General features: G+C 41.5%; 2 protein-coding genes across 3 annotated transcripts in view; one reads left to right on the top strand and one right to left on the bottom strand.

The window, feature by feature from the left end:
* The window catches only part of zmp:0000000755 (phosphofurin acidic cluster sorting protein 2), a 54,533-nt gene extending 51,433 nt beyond the window's left edge, over window positions 1-3,100 (top strand). Inside the window, exons 19-24 of the mRNA XM_028603283.1 lie at window positions 293-335; window positions 432-474; window positions 625-763; window positions 920-1,143; window positions 2,399-2,512; window positions 2,742-3,100. Of these exons, the coding sequence (XP_028459084.1) occupies window positions 293-335; window positions 432-474; window positions 625-763; window positions 920-1,143; window positions 2,399-2,512; window positions 2,742-2,857 (679 nt within the window). The 3' untranslated portion in view covers window positions 2,858-3,100. The remainder of the gene's footprint in view (window positions 1-292; window positions 336-431; window positions 475-624; window positions 764-919; window positions 1,144-2,398; window positions 2,513-2,741) is intronic.
* Window positions 3,101-5,636: 2,536 nt separating this feature from the next.
* mrpl2 (mitochondrial ribosomal protein L2) lies at window positions 5,637-10,213 on the bottom strand. Of its 2 annotated transcripts, none has more exons than XM_028603284.1 (8): window positions 10,089-10,213; window positions 9,231-9,390; window positions 8,967-9,135; window positions 7,445-7,586; window positions 7,206-7,321; window positions 6,986-7,096; window positions 6,071-6,144; window positions 5,637-5,984 (listed from the first exon to the last, which is right to left on the bottom strand). In XM_028603284.1, exons 2-8 carry the CDS (start codon window positions 9,303-9,305, stop codon window positions 5,775-5,777), a joined length of 897 nt encoding a protein of 298 aa, XP_028459085.1. In that variant the 5' UTR covers window positions 9,306-9,390; window positions 10,089-10,213; the 3' UTR covers window positions 5,637-5,774. The 2 variants fall into 2 exon arrangements, with proteins under 2 accessions (XP_028459085.1, XP_028459086.1); XM_028603285.1 differs by having other exon boundaries at window positions 9,231-9,326.
* Window positions 10,214-18,537: the final 8,324 nt, after the last annotated feature.

Raw genomic sequence — 18,537 nt, 5'->3', positions numbered from 1 at the left:
TTGTAACCCCATGTATAAAAAAAAAATACCTCCTAGTACTGGCTGATAAGAAAGACCCCGTCTTCTTTTGGTTGTAAGGAGCGTTCCCTTCATTCATCTCATTGTAACATGACCCCCCAAGACGACCCCATTCCATGTGCCATTTCTGCTGCGATGGGACATAGTGCAGGTCATGCCAAAGCCATCTTCCCTCCAGGACCATTGAGTGTTCATGTGCACCTCTGAAGTCTTAAACTCCACTTCTGGTCGTACTCACCGCCTCTTTACTCTCTCTCTCTCTCTCTGTTTACAGCCCTGATGAGGACTCCTGTCAAAAATTTGTGCCATTTATTGGGGTAAGGTTATTATTATTTTTTGTCCTATGCAAAGGTGCCAGACGGAATCTTTAATTCATTTTGTGAAACCTTTTTTTTTTTTTTTTATTCTTGCAGGTTGTGAAAGTTGGGATTGTGGAGCAAAGCCTCTCAACTTCAGGTAAGGAAGGGCTTTATTGAAGGTGTGGTAGTATTTTATCAGGATAGTGTGTTCAACATTTTACGGTTGATTCTATTTGCTGACTTTATGTACTTGGTTATGGCTATGTTTAGTTTTATTTGAGCCTATTTCCCATCCCCAAATTTGCAGTGGACTCCGATGATGCGATGGGGGTCAACACAAGCATCCTGTCCTCCCCAACGCCCCCATCGGCCGGTCCGTATGGGAAGGAAATTGGGGGCACCCCCCCACAGTCGCCCTCTGTGTCCACAGCCCTGTCAGGAGCTGGGTACGACAACACACACACACACACACACACACACATAATTATCAGCAACAAAACTACATCTTATTTTCTCTCTCACTGTGAAGCTGTGCTTTAGTAGCGAAATGATGTACAAAAAAAAAACCTGACTTTGCCTTTTTATTTTATTTTTCTTTGTAGCTCTCCATGTTCGGGCAGTGAAGTGATGGGGCTCCAGGTGGACTACTGGACGTGGCAAGGCCCAGAGAAGAAGAAAGAGGGGGAGAAGAGAGACGTGGGACTGAAGAACACCCTGAAGAGTAACTTCCGGTCACTGCAAGTCAGCCGTCTGCCCTGTGGAGGGGAACTCACCCCCCCACCCAGCATGGCCATGACTGTGGTCACCAAGGAGAAGAACAAGAAAGGTACACTTTGCTTTGGGAAAAGTACAATACGTTGTACCTAATAATTACAAAACATTAAAATATGCATATGTAAGCACCACATGAATATTTCTTAATTTTTACTTTCTGGTTCCCAAATTGTCCATGCGTTAGACATGATGACTTGATTTAATAGTGCCTCTGGCACCACCTACAGCCTGTAGTGTGATTTGCAAAAATCCACCACTCCCTGTTCAGATGCACCAATCAGGGCCGGGGGTCTAACTGCATGTCAATCACTGCTCATGCACACACATTGATTAGGCTCATTCGAGATGAACTGCGCCTCGCCTGTAAAGTGGACGAGAGCAGGCGGGGTCGGTGACGAAGGTCCGCTGTCAAGTCGGCCAGTTTCCAGCCGTTTCCAGCAGCATTCAGGCTGAACAGGAAGTGACAGAAACACTATGGTCCGATTCCAATTTAATAAAATGTTATCAGACCCATAAATCTGCTTGTACACAGTCTCCAGTTGTTTTTATTATGACAGAGTAGCTGTCAAAATGATTTCCATGCAATCTGTTGCTGATTTTAATTAACAACACACTCTAGATGATCCATAATCTGAACAGATTTAGTCTCTCTGACTTCTAAACATCACTATCAGTCACACATGTGTTCTGTACAGAATAAGCTTTTAAATCAGACAAATCGCAGTTAGAATCCCTCCAATTCAAAATCAATAAAAAGTTCATATAAAATGTCATTATGTTGAGTCGATTCTGAACCGATCAGCTGAGAGGCCGGTGTTTCCCAGCATGCCCTGGGTCCGCCTGGGTCTTGCAGTTGGTGGAGAGCAACTGCGGCGCCTGGCTCTAAAAACTGCGGCCGGAACTGAGTTTATGGTTGCCCACGTGTGCATGACGTCAGAGCAAGTCGGGATCAAGTCGGACACAAATCTAACCGGCCTGCATCGGGTGGCGATCGCCGGTGAACGATTCTGCGCAGACCTGGCTCCTCTCGAACGAGCCTATTCTCCCTTGTGGGGGGAGGGGCTTAGGAGACTGTTTTGGGCTTCAGCAGAAAAGGGGGGGAGGGACTGAGAAGTTGTCGATGTTCAAACAACCCTACCTACAGCACCTTTAATACAACAGTTTTCACATAATGCAGTAGTACTCCCTAAGACCTGTAAACACACTTTGATACATAAAGTTCCCCTTTTAAGTAAAAAAATAAATAAATAAAAGTGTGTAAAAAATGTTTTATTTATTTTTTAATGCCTCCCTGTTTCTCTCTCCAGTGATTTTTCTCAGCAAGAAGCCCAAGGAGAAAGAGCTGGACTCTAAGAGCCAAGTGATTGATGGCATCAGCAGGTTGATCTGCACCGCCAAGCACCAGCACACCATGCTGAGAGGTAAGGCCCAGGTGCAGACACAACCCCACCCCACAGCTAAGGCTATACTGCCATCTGCTGTTGATGTCAGGACCCTCCTCAATAGTGCTTAGTGGTAACAGTCATGTAAACAAAGAGGTATCTGCACTATTAACAGCTGTTAGTGCAAACTCTGAAGCACCACCTATGACATTTTGAATGCATTATTAATTTAATTATGCATTTACCTATGATCCTTTTTCGTCCTTAGTCACTATTGATGGAGTGGAGTGGAACGATGTGAAGTTTTTCCAGCTCGCTGCCCAGTGGCCAACCCATGTCAAGCACTTCCCGGTGGGAATCTTTGGTTACACTAAGCCCGTGTGACCCTGGCCACCGTCCACTCAACCGCCACCAGAATCTCCGCTGCACTTGTCTCACCGAGAGGCTACAGAGAATTAGAGGAAAAGCCAACAGGGCCCCCGACCCCCCCCCACCCTCCCGGCAGTAATAGTTTTCCTGTGGAAATCTTACTGACTCACAACCACGTGTTCAATACACACATTTCATGTTGTCAATTGGATGTTTTTGATGTTGTTGGGTGTTGATGTTTTTCTTTTTTTTTTTTTTTTTTTTTTTTACACACTACAAAAAGAACAAGTACTATTTTGTAAAATTTGTGCTACCGCCTCGGAGGTATTTTGAGGTTTTGACAATTTGCCACATTTTGATAATGGCAGCTGTGTTTGCACTTTGTTTTTGTTAACATTTTATTATTTCTGTGAAATCCTACATTTATTGTTACTCTATAGACAATGGAGGAGTGTGATGGTGACGTGCAGTGGCGTGTGTGAGATTGTTTGAGACCGTGTTTGTCATTGAAAGTTGGAATATTGCTGTGAATCTAGATGGAATCCTTCTCTTCTAACTCAGTACTTGGTTTTTCTTACTCGTCCCTTTACTTTCTCAAAAAGGTCAATTTTTATAGAAAGGAACAGAAAGTTCTGTTTGCCTCGTTGCTTTTAAGCGCACTTTAAGCAAAAAAGAAACAAACTAATGGTATTTTTGAAGGTAGCTATAATGAATGTAGCTATGGAGCATTTGTAACATGTAAGCAGTTCATCAGATCAGCTCATTAAGTGCTGAAGATTTTCTATCTGTGTAAGTGTACAGTAACATCTACTTAGAAGCAGGGTAACATTACACCACAAAACATATTTCAACTATTAACAGCTGAATGCCAATTTTAGTTGTGACTGGATGAACCGTCGTATTGTTTCAAGGTCCTCAGTTGTTTTAGTTTCCCAGCCGCCCCCGTGTTCAGCTTGATGTCCTGGCTTACCTGAGAGGCCGTCTCACAGACCTGCAGTAACTTAGCAAATACTGGATTTCTCCAGATGTGCAGTGATGTGCCAAAGTCAAGTTCCTTTTACAGCGTAACCACCAGAGCTCTTGGCTTGGCCAAACTTCATAGTATGTTTAAACTGAAGAGTAAAATCGTACATTTAACGTATGTGGTGTGGTGGTCCCTGTGGAGATCAGGATTTAGATTACTGAGATAACACTTTTGACAAATGTACCAGTTAGTGCTCCACATTTGGCCAAACGTGATCCTAACCAAGCAATTGCCGTTGTGTCCTTTTTTTATTACAGCTTCACCGTGGCTGGACATGCAAGTAGTACCTTACCTAAAACGTACTGTTGGTCAGTCAGTATAGTGTAGGTCTGCTATGGGAAAATTACAAATAAGTTGGACTTGAAACATGCTTTGACAGTTACATTGAGCGCAATACAAGTATTGAATTACTTTTAAAAATGGTAAAAAAAAAAAAGTGTATGGAGTCTTGCCAGAAGTGTCCAAGTCACTGCCTGTGTGTGTCTGTGTAGGTGTGCTATATGTTCGATGGTACTCCCTGAATAGTGTTACGTGAAACTTTTGCAATAGGAAACCTTTGGACAAAGGGCCTTCTGTATGAGTTAGTTGTTGCTTTTTTTTTTTTTTTTTTATAAAGTGAAGACTTACAGGCTTTGATTGGCTGGATTTTTTTAGTGATGTATATAAATATATACAAGATGTATCATTGTGAATCGCAAACACCCCCCTCCCCCCTTCCCACTAAATTGAAAGCACAAATAGCTTACATTTATTTCTTGACATGAATGCCAAATATATTTCAGAACTATGAAGTTGAATTGTACAACAAAACACTATTAGGTATGTCATTTCTCATACATTTCCCTCGCTTTGGAATGCACTTTCATGTGGTTTTCTACATGCTTTAGCTCAAATTGGGACACACTTAGTTTTTTGAGGTGAGGTGTTAAAAGGGTGTTATATTTGAAATGTAAACCACTACCTATATTCTTGAGAAGGCAGTTTTTTTTTTTGTCGTTTTCAAAAATGATTGAATTTTTTTTTTTTTTTTTTATAGGGATGTTGTGTTTGTTGATGGTTTCCAGTGCCCTACGAGGTCTGGAAAACTGTCACGGCTGTCTGTTACTTAGTTTTGCCACTTGATGTTGACGAGCTTATTTTGCAGCTACCACCGTACATGTCTGCCTGTGACTACACAGTCAAGTTTTCTTGTCTCCTGCTTTTTGAAGGGTTCACTATCTTCTTTTAGTTGGGAGGCCGACTGGCTCTTACAGATTTGTAAACTTGGGCTGTGAAGTGTTAGCCAGGGCAGAGGTGTTTGAGGGAATTTGTCATACGAGTTAGCCTTTTGAAAATACTAAACGGGCATGATGACAAGTGTATTTTTAGTGTATTTGACCTCAAGTTTTTTTTTTTTTTTTTTCCTCTTTGCCCTAAATCTAGAGATAGCATGGGGGTGTTTTACAAGACTGGATCAATGAGCAGGCATGCTCACTTTGTCACTGAAATTTAGCACAGCAACAAATTAACTCTTAACATCAGTGTTAGTTTTTTTCATTAATGGCCCGACTACAATAACATGCCATCTCGTTGCTCCTGTTACTTGAAATGCCACCCAGTGTCTTTGCACAAACCCTATTTTAAATGACATGACAGTATTTTTAAATTTACCACTAAAAATATGGATAACTCCGCATGTTTTACTATAGATGTAAATATGTTTTGGATTTTTATATTGTTTTGTTTCTTTCCATGCTCACAAGCAGTTGTGTTTAATAAAAATTTGTAATCTTCTGTACAAAAAGCTCGTCTTTATTGAACTCTCTCTCCAAACAGTCGACTTGATTTCATTGTAAGGACCAAAAAAATAATAATACAAGTGATTTATAAGCGAGTGATGACCTCCAGTCCCGAACATTTCCCGGTGTGTTATTTAGCCGAGATAGAGGGCATGTTGACGTAAACCTTCATCGGCGGCAGCGGTTTAATCTTGCGTCCTGCCCAGCCTCCTTTTCTCTGCCACAAGCCGCTCGAGGGGCGAATGCCGAGCCAGCGGTTGCGACCAGCTTTGCCGATGATCCGTTTATTGTGGTCGATGTTTGACACGCGCCCCACCGTTACCATGCAGGTCTCCAACACCTGTGCGGGTCGAGACGACAACATTCAGTTCAGAGCGCATTAGGGTTACCGCGCGGTCGGTGGAATCTTAAACCAGATGACCTCACCTGAACCTGCTGCTTTGAAGGAAGCTGAATGATTGCTGTTCCGTTGACTTTACGGAGCAAAACTCCACTAGTGCCTGAAAACCAAATGAAGCACCACGTTCAGTTTAGCGATTGCGAGTCACCACTTTTCACAGCTGCTATGACATTGTTCCAAATGCCTGAGGCATTCAGATGACATTAGATGGAACAATGAATCCCTATAATGAAACTGTCGCAAAGGATGCACAGTAACTAACAGATCATAATGGCGGTTGACTAGAGCCCGACCGATATATCAGCCGGCCGATATTAGGCAAGTTTTCCAAACTATCGGCCTTTATAATGGCCGATAAATGAAAAATAAAAACTGACAAAACACCCTTCAACCGCCTTTCCTACATAATAAACTTGTTGGTTTTATTGTCACAACAGAGGACCATCAAAATATAATAAAGTTCTGATAAATAATACAAACTTAAGATATGAAACTTTTTCATATCTTAAGTTTGTATTTTTTTATACTTTAATATATTTTGATGGTCCTCTGTTATGTTGTGACAATAAAACAAGTTTATTTTTAAACTGCGTTATCGTATTATTTTAGTGAGGACTCATAAATAACTACAAATAACTAATGTTAGGGAAATTGTTTTGTTAAGCGTTTCTGGATTATTATTATTTTTAAATATATATCGGCCGATATATTGGAATATTGGATTTCTAAATCGCCAAATATTTGTATTGATATCGGCCTTAAAAATCCTTTATCGGTCGGGCTCTAAAGTTGACTGAAGTTATGATCGGTGTATTTACTGTACTACTTTATGACATTTTAAAGACTGATTGATTGAAAAAAAATATTCAATTAGCAATCATAAAATAAAGAGTCTAAACATGCATTTAGGAAATACTAAGCAGAAACATGCAAATAATGACCTGCAGCACGAATGTACTCCGACCCCCTCCCTGGTTGGATCTCCAGGTTGTTCACCAGTGTCCCCACAGGAAGAGCTCCCAGTGGGTAGGCATCACCCTCATTGGCGGAGACTAAAACAAAAAGGATATAGTATACATTTGAGTTCAATACAAATCATCTGTACCTCCAGCATCTTGAGGGGAACGTTTGGAGGACGATAAACCAGAGTGGCTCTCATACCTGCCATACGTCCAATAATTCCAGATGTTTTAATGACGTCTCCAGCCTGCATGTTCTCTGTAGCAATGATCCATCTTTTCCGGTTGCCTCCGGCTACCAGAGCAATGTCAGCAGACCTGTGTAATAAAGATGATGACAACCAACTGTATGTTTAGAATACATGTTCAAGTCCCGGGTTTTGAAAAAAAAAAGAAGACAGTTATTAATACCCGAGGGGGGAATTTAAAGGTTGATCTCACCTGCACGGGTCGTATCGCACTTCCACAACCTTCTCTTCAAAGGGCTGGGCCTCTCGGTTCGGCTCGTAGCGCAGTCGCTGGAAGTCTATCCACCTGTATTTTTGTTTATGGCCACCGCCAATGCCGTGTGTCCGTATCCTTCCTGGACGGCAGAAAGAAAGATGAGCAACTCTTTGCGCTCGGCTCTAGTCAGAACAAGTAGCACAGCTGTTATAAAAGCAAAAACATCACTCAATGCTGTCAGCCCTCAGCCCGAGGTTGAACATGACTACTGGTTGACGACTTAAGTGGAAACCTGAGGGGAAATTATTATTGGGTGATTCTCATGCTCTACTCATAAAACTATCAAACAGGTGCTTGATTTCATTTTTTTTGTTTTTAAACAGGCCTGCAACTACAGATTATTCATAACAATTCATTATGAATTCATTTGAAGGCTACTTTCTCAGTTGATCATCATTTGGTGTATAAAATGTCAGAAAAAAAGAGGAAAGAAAATATAGATAGATATCTTATAGCCCAAGGTAAAATCTTCAAATTTCTAGTTTTAGCTCTATTTGAATCCTGTTCAAGATGTGTGAATATTTTACTCTATAGGACAATTTCAGTTGTTCCTCTGCAACAACTAATGTACATAACCTCATACAGGTTTACATAAACAGCTGTTGTACTTAGTCTTATGGAACCTGGACTAGAGTAACACGGACAGCCTACACACCTACAAACTCTGCACACTGATTTTCTCTGTTCAGATCACAAGAGTCTGGGTCTGTTTTAAAACCTTCTGCACTTATGCCAGCTGGGCCTTGACTAGATTGACACTGAAGGCCAACAAGACAGTTTTAAACTCTGTTTGAGATGTGTACCCTTTAATCTACTGGTGAAAACAGAACCAATCCAGTACTGCACATTAGCAGCCAACTTAAAGTGCTCATATTATGCTCATTTTCAGGTTCATAATTGTATTTAGAGGTTGTACCAGAACAGGTTTACATGGTTTAACTTTCAAAAAACACCATATTTTTGTTATACTGCACACTGCTGCAGCTCCTCTTTTCACCCTGTGTGTTGAGCTCTCGGTTTAGCTACAGAGTGAGGCATCTCACTTCTGTTCCATCTTTGGTGGGAGTCACACATGTGCAGTAGCTAGGTCAGCACAGCTAGCTAGTCAGTTGCAGAGTATGAGGGCGTGCCACGCTAGCAGCTAGGCGAGCATTATAACGTGTGTTACAAAGTGACGCATGTTCGTCTCTGAAGTAAAGGCTGGACTACAACAGAGCTGTTTGGAGCAGTTTGTGAACAGTGTTTTCTGTTGGAGATGGTAAGTCCCTTTGGGGTGGACTTTGGGCTTTTTCCCTTTGTAAAGCTATAACGTGCACAAAAAAGATCTATAACACAATAAAGGAAAGGGGAAAAGCCAAAAAAGCCTAATGTGAGCACTTTAAATGTTGTCTTCCTTCAGCTTTGCTTGTAATCACACACGTCATTTATTCTATTCTTCAACATTGACCACAATCTTTACCCGAGTGATCTCTGCCTCCTGTCTTTTTCATTCCTATAGGCCTGGTGGTGTACTTCTCCCTCTGCTTCCAAAATGTCCTGTTCTGCTCCAGAGAGGCTGTGGTGAGGAAGCCTCTGCACTGCCCGACTGTACTGGTTACCTGAGTTCCCAGCTTGGTCTGAGCAACTGCCTGTTAACACAAAAAGCAAAATAGAGAAGATAGTTTGAAGGGCTTTGCTGATGATTCAGATCTCCAGTATGGATTGACAGGCAGTGGATGTTTACCTGCGAGCAGAGCAGAGCAGGCTGGGACAGAGTCAGGGAGCGCAGGGCTCGAGTTAGACACGACACCGCCATCATTACCACGTCCTCCTGACACAGCTGAAGAGCAGAGACACATTGACAGCTGATAGTTTTGTGTCTTTGGCTTCAGAATCAGAATCAGCTTTATTGGCCAGGTTTGCACAAAAAAAACAAGGAATTTGACTATGGTTAATCTTTGCTCTCAAAGTACAACAATCACTTAACATATAAGAATAAAAACAGAAAGGACAGCAAGAAATATGAAAAAAAAAATACTGTTAAGTATGCAGTATAACAATACAATAGAATTTAGAAATTTACAAAAAATATACAATAACAATTGAAGAAGGAAGGAAGGAATAGTGCAATATCAGTATGAGATTTAAGATTCAAACATAAATATAGTGCAAGGCAGTTCAGTGCAATTATATATGAATAACAATATTGGAATGGTAAAATATAAAAAATATACAAGATGTTGATTTGTCTTTCTCACTAACGTTACCTGGAGTGCACCATTAGCTCGACTCTATCCGGTCTACACATTTCTCCTGCTTTGAATTCATCTTTTTACTTAATTAAGCCAATAGAAATCAGATCTTTAGAGGTCAACTAAATATAATTACCTACTGTGTTTCAATGGTTTACTATACTGCATCGATCACCCTAAACCTAACCTTACCAAATGGCCAATAACATGAGCTATCGCTAGGTTAATCACCAAAGCTCTACAAATACACCTTCCTTTTATTTTCCGTTTTAATAAACTAAGCCGAATTAACCACGTGTGTCATGTCCAATTTACAAAATAGCTCATTGTAATAGTAACATTTAACCAACCTTTATATTTGACTTATTTCATCACAAGCTTCTCCTCGGCGTCCTTCACAATCTTGCACGCTGCGTCGCGCACTGATGACGTGCATACTCCGATCTCCTCCTCTGTGGACACCCATAGACAGTAGGCTATATAAAAGACGGTCAATTTTAATATACAGTCTATGCTGTACACACACAGCTAGATATAAAACAATTATACACAAGTTAAAGTGGACCAATTATGATATATCAATCTTCCATTGTTACAGCTTACCTGTCGTAATACATACAGTAGCCTACAGTAGCAATAGATAAATCTACCGGCTTCTTCATTCTCTGACAGCTGATTTTAATTTCTCCTCTAGGTGGTAGAATTGCCTTCTTAACGTACAGTAATGTAGTGGATGCAATCTCTAACCTCCTATTGCTGTACAATAATTATACTACTTGTTTGTCTCCCAATAAGCTAATTTCTCCTTCCTTTTCATGAGGCCCATATGTATTAAAACAGTTTTAGACACATTGACATCCAACCGTTCACATAGCCTACAGGTTGAATGAAGTTTCAAAACGCTTACTGTCATTTTGTCACTTGACACTGAATACGGGTTAAATGACACTGTATTTGGGAATGCCCTTCTGGAGAATTTTGGAATATTTAGGTAATACCTAAAAACCTACCAATATCTCCAAGACTCTGTCTATTAGGTGACAGAAGTTTACACAACATATCAAGTAAAGAGTTTTCTGTAATCATGGTTGGCATTAAAGTGGCTGCCAGGACATACTTAAACACTGGAAAACACCTAAAACCCCGGCATTAAAAGAATGGGCTAACACCATGATAAAAACAGCTTCATATGAGCATATGCTAAACAGGATACACTGTAAAAAAAAGATAAAGCACCAGCATGGGATAGTTTTTGGACATAGGCTACATCACACTGACCAATATACCTGTATTATGAATGAGGCTGCTAATTATTCCAATATTGATGTGCCCCTAAAGCTGCTGATGTCATAGTCTTGATGTTGTAACTGATTTCATGTATATATATTATTGTTTTTGTTTGTTTGTTCTGTCTATGGTTAAGACGCGGCTTTCACTGTAACAATAAAAGGCCCCTGTATGTGATACTGAACTGGCATGCACCAAAGGAAAAAGCAATAAAAAACTTCAATTACAAAAAGAATACAGGTTAAATGATATACATGTGTGTGGTGTGACTAGTGAACATGTCACAAGAATGAACTGCAAGCCCTTTTTCTAGTTTGTACCATAGACGGTAAATAGTCTGTGGTTTGTACCTAGAAACCAAATAGAAACTACTTATTTTGTAATTAGTGTCTGAGTTCATTATATCAAACAGATAGATAGATAGATAGATAGACAGACAGACAGACAGACAGACAGACAGACGGACAGACAGACGGATAGATAGATAGATAGATAGATAGATAGATAGATAGATAGATAGATAGATAGATAGATAGATAGATAGATAGATCAGCCATACAGACTTGGCTAGATCTGGCAGTCGAAAACAAAACATGACGTCATTATAATTTAACTCAGCTGCAGAGGCTGCTGGGAGAATCTTGCTGTGTCGGAGACATTTTGGATTTAAAGGGGCTGAGCCGTCAGTCCTAGCTCTTGGTAAGTTATAGCTGTCTGTATTTTCACTTACTAATATTACAATTGTGTGAACCCTGTATATAACCGTGTGTTTAAGTAGTGTCAACTCAAGATACCGTGTATAGAAAGGATCCGATCGGCGGTTTGAACAGGGTGAACTCGTAACATCTAGCTAGGGAGTGGTGATGCTAGCTGGTTAGCTGGAGCTGGCTAGCTAGTCGCTAACCGGAGTCCTAAACAGACCACAAAGCAAGCTTCGTTATAAGAATTGCTAAATTAAAAAGTCTTCCTCCAAAACAAGTCACAACAAATCTGGTAAAGGAGAGAACGGGTTAAATCTGCCCTTATTGTTAATATGGACCCTTTAGGTGGAGGTAGAATATAAAGCCCCGTTGTGAACTGCGAAAGTCATAACAAAATGAAATTGTTGGTCTAATAACGAGCAGCGCGCAAGTCAAATCCGATCCGTTGTTTTATGTGTTGTATTAATTTGTATTAAAATGTTAAGAAAATTCTCCGTGCTCTAAGCACGTTCAGGTTGTGCAGAGTCATTAACATGTAGCTACCACGATATTAAATCAAATGTCCAGCATCGTGGGTCAACACCGCTAACGTTATATCATTTGTAGGGATGTGTAAACAACAGTGTTATAAGCAAAGGTGTCGCTTTTTTTTCTGCATAATAATCCTCAGGTCAGGCAGATGCTCTACCTGGTATTTCTTCCTGCATCAGTAGCCATATTCAGGCACACAGTTTTCAGACAACCATTAGTGGGGAAAAGTGCCCTCCAGCAGCTGGTGTGATGGATGACTGTGGACAGTGGCACTTCCCTCCTGGTTGTCCCAGACCGCCACACCCTCCTTGGTGGCTGGCTCTCCTTTGTGTCTGGTAGTGATGCGGACGATGTTGTTGGATTGCTGTTTTTGCAGAAAACGGAGGAAGAGGGAGTGATCTGTCGCTGTCAAACTTTATCAAGTAGACAGGAAATGCTTCTCTAGGGAGATGGAACAGAGAGCGGCCACTGGCTTGTTGATGCACCCACCACAGTCTGCCTTTTTCCATTTCCTAAGCTAGTATTTTACTAATAATAAAGGCACCACATCCTCTCTCAAACAGTCTCAGTCGTATTTGCTCATTGAAGATTTCCAGCTCAGCTTTTCAGTAAGGTTAAAGTTATGTAAATTGACTTTAGAGAAGAAAATGGCAGCTTATTAAGGGTTGTTGTCCTGCCCTTTAAGTCAGTAAGGTTCGGTGGCCGGGTTAGCTCAGTTGGTAGAGCAGGCGCACATATATAGAGGTTTACTCCTGAAACGCAGCGGCCTACCTGCGGCCCTTTGCTGCATGTCATTCCCCTTCTCTCTCCCCTTTCGTGTCTTCATCTGTCCTGTGGAATTAAAGGCCTAAAATGCCGCAAAAAATAATCTGTAAGATTCAATGTGCAAATTAGCCTTGGTAACAGGAGATCAGTGGGGAAAAGCACAGTCGACTTGAAAGACCGGAAGGGAGATATTCAAAGAAACGATGGCCTGAGTGATGATGGTGTTTTCCAAAGGGAGATGTGATTATGTCAGAGGTGAGGCCTCTCCGGAGATGGAGACTAATAAAGAGTGGAGCTCTGGGTGGGCAGACACGACAGAGAGGTGGCCCAGGTTTCCACTGCTCTAAGGGAAATAAACCAGTCAATACAGAGTACAGTTCTCTTCTGTAAACACACAACTGTCTTCCATTACGCTGTTCTCTCCTCTTGGGCATTTCTATTAGCTTCTGGGTAGGATGTGCTACGATTGCTACAATATAACATGACCTTTGATCCCCCTGCGAGGTTGAGTCATCTGACTTGGCCGTGAAATTCAGTTTCTGGTCCTTCTGATCTAAACCATGTCAGATTTAAGAAGAACTGTCTATTCAGTTGTTTTTAAAGCGATTTGATTTTTATTAGTAAACAGAATTTTGATAATATGAGGTTTAATAACACTGTTTTGGATTGATTTTTCTCTTAAGGCCCATGGACCACAAGTGATCTATCTCTCCAGATATGCTTGTACTTGTATTAGAAAAATCCAATGTAATCATGTCATCACAAACTAGATAGTTCTCAAATCGCTGCTGTATTATTGAGCCCTTGATCATCACTGAAGAGGTTGCCTGTCTGTATGAATACACATTTCCTGATATGTGAAATATGATCATTGCCGTCCCCTGACATGTTGCAAGTGTTTGCTGGGCTACAAATGGCTCCTATCACTTTATGAACATTTGCTGGACGGCACATGGTTTGGTGGTTAGATTATAAGTGAACTTGGCTCACCAGACATGCTGCTCGGTGCTAAGGTGAGAATCTAGGGCCGGGAGCTATATGGGAATCAGTGTAATATTATTTTTCACATAACCTGTAGCACCACGAGACCGTAGGTTTGGACCTTGCAGTGTGTTGTGTGTGTGTGTGCCCTCATCCTTGGGGTCATGTGAAACTCCGTTTGTGCCTGTAAACCATGTCATTGAGTCCACGCCAGTTAAAGACCTATTCCTTTGTGTCTGATGAGGAGCAGAGTCTAGATCAGGGAGGCTCCCTCCCCCATCCGACCTGCTCCTCTGCTCTCCTCCCGCTGTGGGCGGGGCTGTCTCTTGATGTGCGCCCTGAGCTGATGTTGGTTGTTCTGACGGAGCAGTGGGAAGGTCATCATCCTCCCGCACGCAGCTCTCGTCCTCCTCCTACCCCGCCCATCGGCGCTCGTCACTCTCACTGCTGTCCTGTTTCATTCCCATTTGCCTCTGTTTTGCACCGAAGGTTTCCCCTTTTCATTTTAAGGAGGATCACTTTGGATTTAGCACAGCGGATTTTATGATGATGCACTTTGCCAGCGCGTAGCGCTATTGCTGGAGGAGGAGTCATTATTTCATCAGCTTTTCACCGTGCCAAAGTATGAGGCTCTGATCTGCCACTGAGACCAAGGTTAGTTTTCTGGTCCAGCAAGCAGCTGGAAACATTGCCAGCAAGAATGATAAATGGATTAAGTCTTTAGTCGGCATCTAGTGGCTTTTGTAATAAATATATAAAGGGTGAGAGTTTAATTTGCACATACAATTATCTCTTTTAATTGCCAGTAGATATTTACACACATATGAGGAATGTACCCTTTGCATATAACCCATCCTGACTAATTAGGATGGGTAGGCAGCTATAGTCCGGGGACCAACTCCAGTTTATAATGCCAGTAAGGGCAATGGCAGGACTTGCCTATCATGCATGTCTTTATGGTTGGGAGGTAAACATGCAAACACGGAGAAAACATGCAAACTCCACACAGTAAAGCCCTGGCCGGACCCAGTAATCAGCAGGGCCTACTTGCTGTGAGGGCAGCAGCGCTCATCACTGAGCCACACATTTTTCATATATGTCGTTTTTCCTCATGAAGAAAAGCAATGACCCCCTCCCTTTTGGTTAGAATGAGTTGTTTGTTTCACTATAATGGTTACTATATGTTATACAAATACGCCACCATACATTTCTTTAAATAGTCTAATCTGTTGCAACGTACCAATGTGAGGCCGGAACATCTGTTGTTATCTATGTTGCGTATGTGGCAGGTCAAGTAGCTGTGAGCCGGTGGTGTCCTCGTGGGCCCGTGTTTACTTTGTGGTTTGTTTTAGGAAGTGAACTTTTGGTTTTTTTACCAGCTGCCTAACCTCGCTAGCTACTGCACCTCGACTAACACTTGTTCCTGGTCATTCCTTTAGCTGATCATGGGGCCGTTTGGATAGAAGCCCAGATCAAATGAACGTGTTGCTCCCTGCTGTATAGTGTAATATGTACACGGTGGGTGCATTTTTCCTGTTGTCCCAAAAGCACTGTAATCCATTTTTCAGCAGTCTGAGGAGTCTTATTCTGGCCTGATGAATTGAAGCTGGTACGTAGTCTGTCGGTCATTTCCTTTAGTCCGTCTGCTGGTTTTTCATATGAACCTGTGATGCTGTCATGTGCTTCACGTGCACGTGATTTTGATGAAACACAACAAAGTCAATGTTAAAGATTAATTCACGGGGCGGCCTTTGTAAAGAAAAACAGCAGGCCTGTTGGACTTTATCTCACCTCTTAAAAGACTTAGAAAATATTAACTCGAGCGGTCTGAGTCCTTCCAGCCATTTGTGTGTTTTATCAAGGCGAAGCTGCTCGTTTCTCCCTTGACTGTCATAATAGTGCTTCTCCTCTTTGTTAGCAACAGTGTACGCTCTGCTAGTCGTGCCTTTCATCCACATATGTTTAACTGTTGAGACAAGAGGGTAATAAGCTGTCTGATCTGTGATTATGCTTGAGCTTTGAAAGAGATAGTTTCATATCTTGATCAGAGCAGGTAAGAGCTTTGGTGCCAGCTCCTATCAGGGAGAAAAGTACTGTAGGCTGCGACGGCAGAGCAAACTTTTCCTCATATTCTCTCCATGCAAGTTAGGCTTGTACCATCCCCGACTTAAAGGTACACTGTGTAGTGTTTTTAAGTATTTTCATTAGCTAAAATCAATGTCTTCATTCATAAATATGTCCTCATTGGTGTAAAATGACCTCTGGCAATGATCTGACTTATCCTCGTAAACGAAGAATTTCTTATCTGTGTTGACGTTGGACGGGCAAGTCCAAGGAGGCTTCCATGTCGTTCCGCCATTTTGAAAAACTCTAATCGCTGAGAGGGACATAAAGCACTAGCCTACCTGTCTAGCTAATCCACAACGCGTTTTCGTTCAGAGCCAGCGTCACGTGACTGACACCAGCTGAAACGGAGAAGGAGATCAGCGAGAGGCGCTTGTCACAAGAACGCGTCTTATCACAAGAACGTGCCGTACTGTCGCGAGAACAACGTCACACGCGTGGGTTTAGGAAAAGAACGTTGGGAAAGGCTTGAGTAACACAAAAAAGCGACAAACAAAACGACAAACAAAACGATAAATAAAACGACAAAAACACGACGGTGACCAACGTCACACACTTAGGAAAACAATAAACGGTTGGGTTTAGGAAAAGAACATTGGGGAGCGCTTAAAAAAAAATTGAGCATGCAAATGACAGCTTGATTTGTTTGTTGCATTTGAATAGACTTATATAAAGTAGCGAGTCGGTTTTTGTTAGGACAGAATGGCTTTCAGTTCATGTATTGTAAGTTCTCCCCGAAACGTGTTACTTCTTGCCTGCTGAATAACTTTACAGTTGGCACGCCTGCACTGAATGCAAGCCCTCTGGGCATTTTGTTTTTGGCATCCTTAACATTTTTTATATATCTGAATGTACGCCCATTTGATTGTGATGCTTGGCCCCAATTATGTTTGTTTGTTTTTTTTAAATGCTTAGCAACGAATTTTCTAGACTTCCGTGTAGGTTTGATGATCTGAAATCTCCTGAAGTGGTTTAGAGTGCATGTTACTATTAATTACGTTTTTTTTATTAGAATGGGGTCATTTGATGTGGGAGGAAAACCGCTTAATGGATCTTTTCACAGCACTCTTCTGAAGAGGTTGGCTGTCTCTGTGAATTAGCTTTTTACTGCTCTTCTGTTTCTTCCTGTAAAATGGAAGTGAAGACATAATTGTATATGAAGTGCAATAAAGTACAAAATTGCAGATGAGAGGTGCTCAGTGTCACCTCTGAGTACCATATCTAATATGCTGAATATAAATCTGTCGGCACCGTTTTAACAACTTAAACAACATGCGACCTGCTTTGTATGAGGTTTACACTGATGCTTCAGGAAGTTAACAACAAAAGTGTAGGCCTATTTGTAGGAAAAAAATGAAAAATCTATTGATTTTCTTTTCGAATGTTGATGGATTTTAGTAAGCGTGTTTATGAACCTAAGGATGGTTAAAGGTGCCCTGCCACACGTATTTCATTACTTTGTGGTAATGTCTGAAGTTCTACCATGGACTCTGTAACATTTGTTTGTGGAAAAAAATGCTTTGGTTACCTTGTTTCAAGCCATTCTGGCGCAGTATAGAAAGCCTGCAGGAAGACTCCGCTCCATTTGTGCCAGTTGTCATTAATATTCAACGAGCTAAGCTGCTTGACTCTGATTGGCTAACAGCTAGCCTATGAGCGCCTGGCTGTCAGAATCCTTTACCCAGGCTGAGCTCATGAATAGTAATGAGCTCAGGCAATATGATGTCAGACTGACCAGCTTTTGTAATTGGCCTGATTTCTCTGCTTATTTCTTTTCAGTGACTAGAGCTGACAGAGGAGGTAGCAGTTCATTTTCACATTCACAACATAACACAAACACATATGGACCTAGCATATTTCAAAAAATACAAGTAAAAACGGTTTTGTGTGGCAGGGCACCTTTTTAAGTTTTTAATTAGAGGAAAGGAAAAACAATCCAAGTTTTTTTTATTTATTTTATTTTTTGGGCATTTCCGCCTTTTAATGTATAGGAAAGCTATGAAAGGGGGAGAGAGAGGGGAAGACACGCAGGAAATCGTCGCAGGTCGGACTTGAACCCTGGACCTTCTGCGTTGAGGCATAAACCTCTGAATATGTGCGCCCGCTCTACCGACTGAGCTATCCTGGCCACACAATTATTTCGAGTTGAGAGGGTTTCACCTGACAGCAGATACGTACGCATATGTCTTCGCTGTAAACACTCCATAGTATTTGGTTACCTGACACTTTTTATGATCGATCGATCGATCACTGCTGCTCCAGCTGGTGGTACGCAGGCTCCACTGTCATCCTGATCAAAGCTCATTTCCACAGGCCCACTGATGTCCAGTTGGCCATTAGTTGACTTCAGTAGCTGCCCCCGTGCGCTTGTCTAGTGTCCATCATTAAATATATTAGCATCATGAATACC

This window comes from Perca flavescens, chromosome 17 (genome assembly GCF_004354835.1).
Source record: "Perca flavescens isolate YP-PL-M2 chromosome 17, PFLA_1.0, whole genome shotgun sequence".
In the NCBI taxonomy this organism is placed as follows: domain Eukaryota; kingdom Metazoa; phylum Chordata; class Actinopteri; order Perciformes; family Percidae; genus Perca; species Perca flavescens.
The sequence above is the reverse complement of the archived record's forward strand: the minus strand, read 5'-3'. Positions and strand labels throughout refer to the sequence as shown.